Source organism: Apodemus sylvaticus, chromosome 7 (assembly GCF_947179515.1).
Source record: "Apodemus sylvaticus chromosome 7, mApoSyl1.1, whole genome shotgun sequence".
NCBI classification, from domain to species: domain Eukaryota; kingdom Metazoa; phylum Chordata; class Mammalia; order Rodentia; family Muridae; genus Apodemus; species Apodemus sylvaticus.
The window spans coordinates 9,306,447-9,318,820 of NC_067478.1; the positions used below are offsets into that span (position 1 = coordinate 9,306,447).

Genomic DNA, 12,374 nt, shown 5'->3' on the forward strand with positions numbered 1-12,374 from the left:
CCATGGAGCCCAATATGACCTCAAACTATTTATTTTGAGATAGGAACTCTGTATCCAGGCTGAGCTCACTAGGTAGCACAGACAGGGTTTCACCCTATAGCTTTAGACTAGCTTTGAACTGTTTTCCTGCTCCCCCTTCCCCCCAGTGATGGGATTATCGGTATGAGCCAGCACACTGAAATTGTTCATATGTCTTTGAATGCTTTACCCCAGAGTTTTCCTAGAGAGGCTCCAGGTTTAAACTCTTCCCCACCACCACTACCACCCCCTAAGACAGGATTTTTCTGTGTATCTCTGGCTGTCCTGGAACTTACTCTGTAGACCAGGCTGGCCTCAAACCTCTACTTCCCAGGCTAGGATTAAAAGGTGCAACACCACCATTTGGCTTAAAAAGATGTTTTTGTTTGTTTTATTATTTTTTTTTCAAAGCAGGGTTTCTCTATGTATCTCTGGCTGTCTTGGAACTCACTCTGTAGATCAGGCTGGCCTCGAACTCAGAAATCTGCCTGCCTCTGCCTCCTGAGTGCTGGGATTACGAGTGGGAACCATTTCCTATAAACTAACTCCTTCTATTGGCTTGCTATTTGTGCTTTCTTTTTGGATCCACCAATAGGATACACCCTCTGACAACTTTTAAGATCTGATATGCTTTCACTCGGAATCAAAAGCCACCTGGTGGGTTCAGATTAATTGTCTACTGTCACTCTTCACAAAACAGGAGGGGGCACAGGGACGTAGATCATTTTGACCAGATGTCCGTCGTCCATCAAAGCCTGTCTTGAATCTCGGGTGGCACCACTGAGGTGCGGTAAAGCAGAACGGATAACTTCATGCTAATTCCACGAGTACCCAGGGTTCAGTGCAGCACTCACCTGACTGGCGCACAGCTTCCCACGCACAGAGATGTCCACCCCTCCTCCCTGACCCCAGGAAGCACAGCTAGCTTGTCAAAAACATCACTTTGCACAGTTTCCTTTTAAGTTTGAAACAACTTTTCTCCCCTCCAAGGCTAATGGGATCCGTTTTAATGATACATCTTGACCAGGAGCCCCGAACATCTCCCCATCTTCCACCTCCTCTCCATGCGCGAGCTAGTCCCCGCCAGAGTTGTGGAGAGCGACTGGAAGCCTCTTGCTCTTAGTCCCGGGCGATTAAATTGATTCCTCAAATTGTTCCGGACAGGAGGGGCAGGAAACAGCGCTCGGCTTTGCTGGCGGCTGCAGCAGAGTAGGTGAGGGCTGTCCAAGCGGCCTCACATCGATCTCCGGTCTAAGGTCTGGTTGGGTCACGATTCTAGCCTCCCTCCCCCATCCGCCTGGTTGTCTGAGTCCCGGAGCCGCCACGTCCCTGGAGTCCTGGATTTCCTTAAGAGGCCCTGTGCTGCTAGTCCGGCCAGGTGGGAGGAAGCTGGTCCAAGTCTGGTGGCCCTAGGTAGGAGGAGCCTGATTGTGGCCCGAGCTAGGAGAGGTGTGACCAGGAGGTGCCGCTCACCCTTAGCGATCCGGTGAGCGTCCCTGCACCCCTGAGAGCTTTCAGTCCCCGGGAGACAGGTGCTGTGGCCGCGCGGCGGCGCCCCGGAGGGGAGGTCCCGGAGTGCCCGCCCTCACCCAGTCTACGCCCCTCCCCTCCTCTCCCCTCCCCCCACCGTCCGCAGCTACCGGTCGCCAGCGATCCCGCTCCCGGGTCCCGAACAGACCCAGAGTGCGCGCAACGACGGGTTGGGACACTTGCGGACCTGACCCTGGAGATCACCCGGGTTTGCCCGCCTCCCATCAGCCGCGATTCCCTGGCCCGCGACCCTGAGCCCAGGGAACTCATTGGGTGGGGGTAGGGTCCCCGGGGACCCGGGCCAGCTCCCGGCGCGACGATGGAAGAGCAGCAGCGCGCGCGCTCGCACACGGTCACCACCACTACCAGCTCCTTCGCGGAGAACTTCTCCACCACCAGCAGCAGCTTCGCTTACGACCGAGAGTTCCTCCGCACCCCGCCGGGGCTCCTGATCGTGGCAGAGATCGTAAGTGTCCGCCGGGCCCGGCCGGGCCGGGTTGGGCCGGGCAGAGGGAGGCAGGTGGACTCGGCTAGCTCGCGCCTCCAGCTCCGCCCACCGAGCTGGCTCCGGTCTTCCCGCGGACTCCGGGAACACTCTTGAGCTCAGCGTCTTTGTAAAGTGCAAAACTCACACCCAGGTTCTTTCACCCGAAGTTCCCTTGGGGACCGGGGTCGTGACCCTCAGGGTGTCTGTTGTGGGAGGCATCTCAGCTTGCTGTTTTCATTAGAGGATGGTGGCCTTTCCTGGCAGCGGGATACTTTGGTGGGCGTTTATTGATCATGGGTGTCCGGAATACCTAGGGCCTACCTCACCTGATCTCCTCCACGTGCATGGGTCCCTAAAAACAAAGCTCTTTATCAAACTGACCCTTCCAAAGTGCTGCGCTGGAACCCAGAGCTACACGTGCCAGTTGGGTGTTCTATCACTGAGCCGCACCCCCATTTCTAAAACTTTTCCTATTATAAGTTACAAAGAAGAGAACTTTCTCATAATTTATCTTCCTGTAGTCAGATTGAGATGAATCAAGAACATTTCCCTGAATAAATCTGAGAATCTCAGCTTCTTTGAGACCTTGAGGGCCTTTGTACAGACCGAGCACATCCTGATGGGGGCTGGGCACGTGCCTGGGAGGGAGGCAGGCTTGTACATACTGTTCCTGGGAAGCCAGGCCTTCCGCCTGGAGTTCTGTTGAGTGCTTGTGGCGGCCACTATCTATTGTCTTCGCCCTCTGACAGGGTGTCAGTCCTGTAGAAGCTTCTGAGCTTGTGTAGTCCCTGAAGTGCTCTTCCGAGAAGGTAGTTGTAAGTAAGCTTATTTTACCCGCGAGGAAACTGAGGTTCAGAGAGGGGACGGAGCTGAGATTCAAACCCACGGCTGCCCTTTTCTCTCTGCTCTTACCTGCTAAGGAGCGTCGACTAATAGGAGTTTCCTTTCTGTGGCATCTAGGGACCCAAGGAAGCATTGGTGAAACTGAAATCCAGCCCGTATGGAAGCTAGAGAATTGGAGGGGGGTCGTGGTGTACAGTGGCTGAGACGTGCGTAGACCCTCTGAGAAAGGGCCCTTGAGCAGTTGGTGTGTGGATCCAGGGAGCTTGATGGTTCAAGGCGCAGATCCACCCCAGACCCACCCAATCAGCTTCCACAGAAAGTTGGGAAAGCGGTGGCTGAGCTCATCACCAAGCCCCGAGGGTATCTGCAGCCCTATTAAATAGCCCTGAGTAGTACAGTCACAGTGCTAGGCCTGGCCTGGCGTTAGAGAGCTCGACAAATATTTGCTGTGTGAGTGAGGGAGTTGGCAGGCTCTCCTGCTTCAGCAAAGCAAACAGACGCTCAAGTGGCTGAGTTGGGGCTTCTGTGGGGTGGCTGGGACCACCACCACTTAGTGTCGTCTGGTTTGCTGCTCATGTGCTCTCTGTTTCGTACCTTCAGAAAACATGAAGGCAAAAGAACTGTGACGGACCCTTCATCCCATCGATGAGACAAACTACCGTCGATGGGTTGCCACGGGTCTATAGGCTGCGGTGAGCTGCTCAGTACAGTTTTTGGCTTTGGTGTATGTGTGTGCGTGGGCGTGTGTGGCTATGCTCATCCAGGTGTGGTGGGCGCTGGAGAGCCACAGCAGGTGTCTTCAGAGTTCTCTTCTTTATTCGGGAGGGGGCGTGGCCTGTGGAGGTCAGAGGACAAGCTATGGCAATCAATTCTCTCCTTCCGCCAAGTTGCTCCTGGGATTTGAAGGACAATGTTAGGATTGGTGGCAAACACCTATCTCTGTGCAGCCGTCCTACCAGCCTGCCACCTTATTTTTGGAGATACGGTCTCTCACTGAACCTGGGTATTTAGCTGAGACTCTGGGACCCATCTGTCTCAAACCCCAAGCACTGGCCTTATAGGCATGAACTACTACACCCAGATTTTTGCATGGATACTGAGAGGGCAGCATCAGGACTTTCATGCAGCTGGTACTTTTTTTATCCACTGAGCCATTGCCCGCCTTATTCAGACAGAGACAGCAGTGCCCGTTAGAGTCAAATTATCCTTGAGCTGGGCAGTGGTGGCACATACCTTTAATCCCAGCACTTGGGAGTCTGAGGCAGGTGGATCTCTGTGAGTTCAAGACCTGTTTAGTCTACAGAGTGAGTTCCAGGATAGGCAGAGCTACCCGGAAGAAACAAAATAAATGAATGAATAAATAAATAAATAAATAGCCAGATAGTATTACAGGCAGGAAAACGCAAATTTCACTCTGTCTCCATACCTAGTGGTAGCCGCATTCAGATCTCTTGGAGCTTTGAATCATATATTATTTTATTCTGTTTATTTACCTGGCAGGCATGAGAGTGGAGGTTAGAGGTCAATATGAGGAAATCAGTTCTCAGTACTAGGTTGGTTCCTGGGATTGAAGGACCTTGCCAGTCAGCACCTTCACTGCCGAGCCGCCTGCGGTCTTACACGTTTATGGTACTGTCTCTTGGAGTCTGTTGCTGATCTTAGACACTGTGCATTGCCTTTCGCTCCAAAAGACGAAGCCTTGGCTTTAGCAGACTGTGGTGGTTTGAATAAGATGTCCCCCATTGTCTCAGATATTTGAAAACTTGATTCCCCAATTAACAGCATTGCTGGGGGAGTCTTAGGAGATGTGGCCTTGTCCCAGGAAGCAGTGGCGTGAGCTTTTAGCCTGGGATCATTCCCGGTGCACTCATCTGTTTCTGTTTGTGGTTTAAGAGAGGGACCTCAAACTTCCTGCCTGTGCCATCACACCTTAGCTCTGCCATCATGGGGCCATAAGCCCAAATAAACTCTTCTATAAGTCGCCTTGGTCACGTGCTTTATCACCGCAATAGAAAAGCCATACGTGGACCACGGACGTTCAGCCCTGCCTCTCTTCCGTGATAGCCATCGGGTGGCTTGGGTTAGACTGGTACAGTTGAACAATGACTTGGCAAACACCTCACCACTGAGCCATAGGCTAACTTACATGGAAGTCGAGGCAGGAGGGTCAGGAGTTCAAGGTCATCCTTGGATACATAGCAAGTTCCAGGCTAGCCTGTGCTGCCTGAGAATCTTTCTCAAAACCAAAAGTTAATTCCAGCTCACTTCCCCATCCCATTAGAATGTTCTTTCTCTGTAAAACTGTCACAGCGACATGGCTTCATGTGAGGGTCTTTCCTTCCTGCACACTGAGAACCTGGCATGTTCTCTCAAATAAGGAAAACACCATTTTTTTAAAGATTCATTTATTTATTAATATATGTAAGTACACAGTAGCTGTCTTCAGACACACCAGAGAGGGCGTCGGCTCTCATTACAGATGGTTGTGAGCCACCACGTGATTGCTGGGATTTGAACTCAGGACCTTCAGAAGAGTAGTCGGTGCTCTTAACCACTGAGCCATCTCTCCAGCCCAAAAACATCATTTAAATTTTTTTTTAAAAATTGGTTTATTGTTCTGGCCTTTCCTCTTTAAAACATTTTTTTAAAAAATTTATTAATTTATTTGTTTTATGTCTATGAGTACATTGTCACTGTCTTCGGACACACCAGAAAGGTCCCATTACAGATGGTTGTAAGCCACCATGTGGTTGTTGGAAATTGAACTCAGGACCTCTGGAAGGTCAACTGGTGCTCTTAAGGACCGAGCCATCGCTCCAGCCTGTCTTTCCACTTTAAAAATAAAAACAAAAACAAAACTCCTCTTATGCTGTTTTCATTATATGTGGCCTGCTGTTTACACATTTTTTTAAGTTTATTTATTAGTGTGTGTGTATGTTTGTGTGTGTGAACGAAGAGGCCTGTGTGTCCTCTGTCACTCTCCGTCTTTGTTTGAACCAGGGTCTCTCCCTGAATCTAGGGGCTTGCATTTTCTCAACTAGGCTAGAAGCCAGTGATCCTCCTGCCTCCATATCCTCCCAACTTGGGTTACAAGTGTGTGTGGCGCCTGATCACGCATTGCCAGCTTGTTACATTATAGCTGCCATTCCAGCTTGTTACATTGTAGGTGCTGGGACCCAAACTCTCAATCCTCATCACTGCTCAGCTAGAGCAGTGAACCATCCCCCCAGGTCCTATTTGCATGAATGCTTTGGTGATTTGAATATGCTTGGCCCAGGGAGTGGCACTATTAAGAGGTGTGGCCTTCTTAGAGGAAGAGTGTCTTTGTGGGCTTTGAGACCCTTCTTAGAAGACACTCTGCTCCTTGGCTTCCTTTGGATAAAGATACAGAACTCTCAGTTCCTCCTGCACCATGCCTGCCTGGATGCTGCCATGCTCCCGCCTTGATGATAATGGACTGAACCTCTGAACCTGTAAGCCAGCCCCAATTAAATGTTGTCCTTATTAGAGTTGCCTTGGTCGTGGTGTCTGTTCACAGCAGTAACACTGTAAGACAGATGCTGTGTGAGTTTTGCAGGATTTCCAGTGTTTCCTCACCCCTGCACTGGAGGGTGAAGGAACGAATGGCTCTGGCTAACAGGACAGCTGATCTCTCCATTATTTATCTAGTTGGTTTTATCTAAGAAAAAAAAAGTTCCTTAAAGTAGAACTGTTGGCTAGAAAGCACAGATGTATGTTACTTGCGAACATTCTGAGGTCACCTTTCCTCAAAGTTCTGCTGCTTGATGTCATCAGTAGTGTGTGCCATTTATGTGCAGGCTAGAAGGACCGTGAGAATTGAAAATGCACAGGATCACCTGAAATGACACACCACGTGACGACTTGAATTCAGATTCCCAGAACCCATGAGAAACCACACTCATGGGTGTGTCTGACATTGGCACTCATACCATGATACTGGAGGAGGAGACTCCCCCTCCCCCCCATGCCCTCCCCCCATACCTTCCCCCCTCCCCCACCACCCCCCACCCCCGTACTCTCTGGCCAGCTCACCTGGAAGAGACATTGGATCCCCTGGGTTGGAGTTACACATACCTGGGAGCCACCTGATGTGGGTGCTGGGAACCGAATTCCAGTCCTCTGAAAGAATAGTTAGTGTTCTTAACTCCCGAGCCTTCTCTCTCTATCCCCAGTGCTTTATTCTAAGATACTTATTTGTTCATGAGTTAGCATCTGGATTGAGATACAGCTTATAAGGGTCCAATTCTTGAATATCATGAAATATGGTGATTACTGCAGATGGAGGACCGTGGGTGTGTTTCTGACTTCTTCCATCCTATTTCTTAAGACATACCTCGATACAAACATTGCAAGACGTGACTTCTGTTTGAACCTTAAAGAATTGGAATAATTGCCTGTTGGGGTCAGGGGGAGTGGCTGTAGATCAACCTAATACTCAGGGCTGTGCCATGGTAACTATGTTGAAACCAAATTATAGGGGTTTCTTTCCTTTTACAGTTTTATTACAAGCTAGTAAGAGCCCAGTACTTGACCTGTGAATTGGATGATGCTGCAATCTTCTAACTATTACAAGCACTCGAAACAGAATCAAAGCGATTGCAACAATCTCGGCTAATTGACTCCTTCCTGTTATTGGTGACTTTCAAATGAAGTATGGCATTTATGTAAGGATGTTAAGTCCTCTTTTATTTGCTTAACTGTCCCAAGCAAACTTAGCTGAGGCAACCGGGATTGGGTGGACTGAGGGCTGGCATCTAAATCCCATCTTGTCAGCCCCTTTTCAAAGGAGTGAGGGTTCATTTCCATTTCGCAAAAGTCTTTAGAGGAAAAAAAAAAGAAGCCAGCCAGTGAGGAAAAAGAAACTTTAAAAAGATGAACTAAGCCCCCCCTCCGCACACACCCCCACTCTCGCATATACAAGCATAGGTGCGGTGCCCTTCTACATCTAAAGTGGGGAGCATCGTGAAGTGGTGATTGTCATAATGTAGGGGTTTCTACTGCTTGGCTAATGCCCCGTGCAGGCTAGGGATGCCAATGCCTTGAAATGTGTGGGACAATTCCAGCACAAAGAACTGCTGTGGGCTGACTGTTCGTTGGTAAGAACTCTTGGTGAACCATTATTTACCTTTCATGGTAGTTTCTGAAAATCTTCTGGAATTTCTTGAGTTGTCTGCTACTTATCCATAATTTTTAAAAACATAAACAACTCTACCTGTCTCTTGCTGTGGCTGTGGTGGATAATGGGTTGTCCACTTGACACACTCTAGTCACCCAGGAACAAGGCTCTGGGTGTGTCTTTGAGGGGACTTCTCAATTGGGTTTGTTGTGATGGGAAAGCTCAATCCAAGTGTAGGCAGCAGCTTCCTTTCCATGGGCTGAGATCCGCAACTGAACTAAAAGGGGAAAGCGGCTGAATTTGCGCCGTCAGCCGTGCGAGCGGGCCGGGCTAATCTTCTCTGTGTCGAGCGGGCCATGCTAATCTTCTCCGCGTCTGCCCAGTTTTACTCTATGCGCTCTCAAAGCCATTACGTGCTATCTCTGACGCTGATTACCTTTTCCCAGAAGTGATTAGCCCCATTGTTTTAAAGATTATTTTACTTTTAGGTATATGTAGCGCCTGTGTCTGTGAATAGGTTTGTGCGCGTGGGCCCAGGAGCCCTCACCAAGGCTTCAGCTCTCCAGGAGCTGGAGTTACAGGCAGTTGGGAGCCGCCCACAGTGGGCGCTGGGACCTGAACTCTGGTCTTCTGCAACAGCAGAAGTGCTCTTAACCAACCACTGAGCCAGCTGCCCAGCCTGCCGTGTGTATTTTTAAAATTACCTTCTTTCACAGTTTTGTATGATGTACTCTGATCATATTTGCTCCCTCCTCCTCCTCTTTCTCTTGTTCTTTTTCTTTTCTTCATTCATTTATTTCTTATTCCTCCCACCTTTTTTTTGTCTGATTATGTGAGGCAGGGTCTCATCATGGAGCCCTGGCTACACCAAAACTCACTATGTAGACCAGGCTAACCTAGAAGTAGAAGAGATCCACCTGTGGTGTGCCTCAGAGTTTGGGGACTAAAGGAGTATGCCACTGTATGTGACACCCTTACTAGGGTATTAAAGCATTTTTTTATTATATGAATTTTTAAAATTCCATCTTTTAAAAGATTTTTTATTATATGAACTTACATAATGCATAAGTATTATATATTATATACCTCCCTGACCAACTTGCTTTTGTCCTTTAAAAAATATTCATTTAATTATTTCACGTGTGCAGGTGTTTTGCCAGGATGTGTGCGTATTTGGGTACCACCTGTGTGCCTGTTGCCTACGGAAGGCAAAAGAGAGAGCTAGGGCTGGAGTGATGGCTCAGTGGTTAAGAGCACCGACTGCTCTTCCAGAGGTCCTGAGTTCAATTCCCAGCAACCACATGGTGGCTCACAACCATCTGTAAGGGTCTCTTCTGGTGTGTCTGAAGACAGCAACAGTGTACTCATATGAATAAAATAAAAAAAAAAAGTTGCTAAAAAAAAAAAAGAGAGAGAGAGAGCTAGACACAGAGTCATAGACAGTCGTGAGCTGCCGTGGGGGTGCAGGAGCAGTCGGCACTCTTACCCACTGAACCACACTTGAGGTCCCTTTACTCCATTTCTAATGACCACACGGTACCCCAGAAGCAGCCAGACTCCTACCGCTGTTTATGCATTTGTTTCCTCCTTTGAACGACATTTTAACAAACATCCTTTAAACTAAATGAATCTCTCTGGCCAACTAGTTATGGCGCACGCCTTTAATCCCAGCACTTGTCAGGCAGAGGCAAATAGATCTCTCTCTCTGAGTTGGAGGTCAGCCTGATCTATAGATCGAGTTTCAAAACAGCCAGGCCTACACAGAGAAACTCTGTCTTGAAAAAAAAACAAAACAAAAACAAGCAAACAAAAAAGAATAAATCTCTCTCTCTCTCTCTCTCTCTTTCTCTGGATCATTTTACTCTTTTTTTAAAGATTTATTTATTTATATGTATAAATAAATGGTCTTCAGACACACCAGAAGAGAGCATCAGATCCTATTACAGATGGTTGTGAGCCACCATGTGGGTGCTGGGAATTGAACTCAGGACCTCTGGAAGAGCAGTCAGTGCTCTTAACCTCTGAGCCATCTCTCCAGCCTTCATTTTACTCTTAGAGTGGTTAAAATTCATTTTACAGGAGGAGGGCATGGTGGTGCCCGGGTGAGCATGGGTAAGGGGTTTACTTGAACAAGGGCAGCTTAGCAGGGGCTACACCATTAGGGAAAGGGACCCCCTCCCCAGCAACTGTTCACTGCCTGTGGCTCCTTAGGGAGGGGTGGGCTGGGTCTTGTGCATGCGTAAAGCAAGTGGGCACAGTTGCTGTGGGGTGATGGGTACCATAGCCGTGTCACATCCAGGACACAGCATCTCACAGCTCTCTTTCCCATCCTGTGGCTCTTACATCTTTCTGCCCCCTCTTCTACTGTCCCCTGAGCCTTGGAAAGGACGGTGCAGACGTCCCACTTAGGGAGAAAGTACAGTAGCAGGCCCATTTAGCAAAGTAACAATAGTCTGCTCACCCCCAGGGACTGTGTCCACCCTAGCCATTATGATCGGGTTTACAGTACCAGGCACGAATTCCTAGCTTTATTGAGATATGACTCATTTGTAAAGTTGACCTTTTATAAGGTACAATTCGGAGGCTCATAGATGATTATAGGTTTGGACAAACTATCCCCATTAGCTAATTAGAACTTCACCTCATTAAAAGAGATTGCACCTGCCAGCAGGCACTCCCCACTCTTCCCATTCGTCTGCCTACGGGAATCACTAACCTACTTTCTGTCTTTGTGAATTTGCCTGCTCTGCATGTTACACATAAATGGAGTCCTGCTCTGCGTGGTCCTTACTTTTCAATGGCTGTCACTTAGTGTCATGCTTCCAAGAATCATCCGTGCAGTTCACAAGAGGCTTGTGGCACAAGCATGGGAGTCTGAGTCCAGCTCGACAGCACCCACGTAAAAAGCAGGGTGAGGTGGTGTGTAGCTGCAACCCCAGTGCTAGGAGGCAGAGACAAGGGCTTCACTAAGCTTACTGGCCCATTGATGAGCTCCAGGTCTAATGAGAGGCCCTGTCTCCAATATATATATATATTATAGGGTGTAACACAATAGAGGAAGACATCTGAAGCCGACCTCTGGCTTCACAGTACATACATGCATCTCACACACACACACACACTCACACACAGGACACCAACCGAAGTCAAAAGGTATATTCATGCTGTACAGTGTGAGCATTTTACTATTGTTGTGGTCAGGTGCTATTCCATCTCACCGTATTTAAGATTTCGGTCATCTGCTCACCAGCTGGCAGATCTTTGAGTTGCTTGCGTATTTTGACCTTTATGAATATAATGCTACTGCGAACCTTGATGGACAAACTTCTGCAGAAGACGTGTTCCCTTTTGATTCTTTTAGCTTAAGAAATGGAATTATAGAAGGTGACTCAGATTAATATCTCGAGATTTCAATAGACTGTCCCCAAAGCAGCCGGACTACTTGGTAGCCCATGAAGGAAGGCCGGGAGGGTTTCACTTCGCACCAGGATATACTTTGATTCTAGCGACTCTGTTGGGTGTGAAGTGATTTACCATTGTGGTTTTGGTTCGCTTTGTGACCAAAAATGCTGATCAATTTTCCTTTGTCTTTTTGTCATCTGTATGTTTTGTTTTGTTTTGAGAAATGTCTATTTGAATCATTTGCTGTTTTGAAGGATGATTTGCTTGTGTGCATATGAATGTGCGTGTGTGGGTGTGCATGTGGTATGGGGCGGACATGTCATGAGTGTGTGGACAGAGGCTAGAGGTCAGTTGTAATGTCCACCGTGTTTTGAGACAGGGTCTCTCTTTGGTCTGGATCTTGCACAACAGGCCTGGCTGACCCCTGATCCCCGGAATCCTCCTGTCTCTGCCTCCCCAGCTCTGGGATTTCGAGCAGGTATTACCACTGGAGGCTAACCCCCACCCCTCCTAAATCTAAGTCCTCGCGCTTGCAAAGCAAGCGTTTTACTGACTGACTGTATTTCCCAGGGCTTGGCTTCCTTTTCTCTTTACCATTTCTCTTATACCATGTGGTGAATTCCTCAACAGATCCTTGCTTTGAAAACTTTTCTCCCAGGCTGAGGTGATTTTTTTTTTTGGTTTGTTTTATTTTATTCTTATAGGATTATTTATTTTTATCTTATGTGTAGAGTGTTGGCCTGTTTGTACATGTGTGCCCTGTGTGCATGCATGATGCCTGTAGAGGCCAGAAGAGGGTGTCAGGTCCCTTGAAACTGGGAATACAGGTGGTTTGAGCTACCAAGTGAGTGCTGGGAACTGATCCTGGGTCTTCTGAAAGAGTAGCCAATGCTGTGAACCAGGAGCCATCGCTCCAGACCCCAGTTGTTCCTCTGGTTGTATGTAAATTTTGTCATT

General features: G+C 48.3%; 1 protein-coding gene across 1 annotated transcript in view; it reads left to right on the plus strand.

The window, feature by feature from the left end:
• Positions 1–1,485: 1,485 nt before the first annotated feature.
• The window catches only part of Cmtm8 (CKLF like MARVEL transmembrane domain containing 8), a 54,401-nt gene continuing 43,512 nt past the window's right edge, over positions 1,486–12,374 (plus strand). Inside the window, exons 1-2 of the mRNA XM_052187074.1 lie at positions 1,486–1,504; positions 1,655–2,014. Coding sequence (XP_052043034.1) covers positions 1,868–2,014 — 147 coding nt within the window. The 5' untranslated portion in view covers positions 1,486–1,504; positions 1,655–1,867. The remainder of the gene's footprint in view (positions 1,505–1,654; positions 2,015–12,374) is intronic.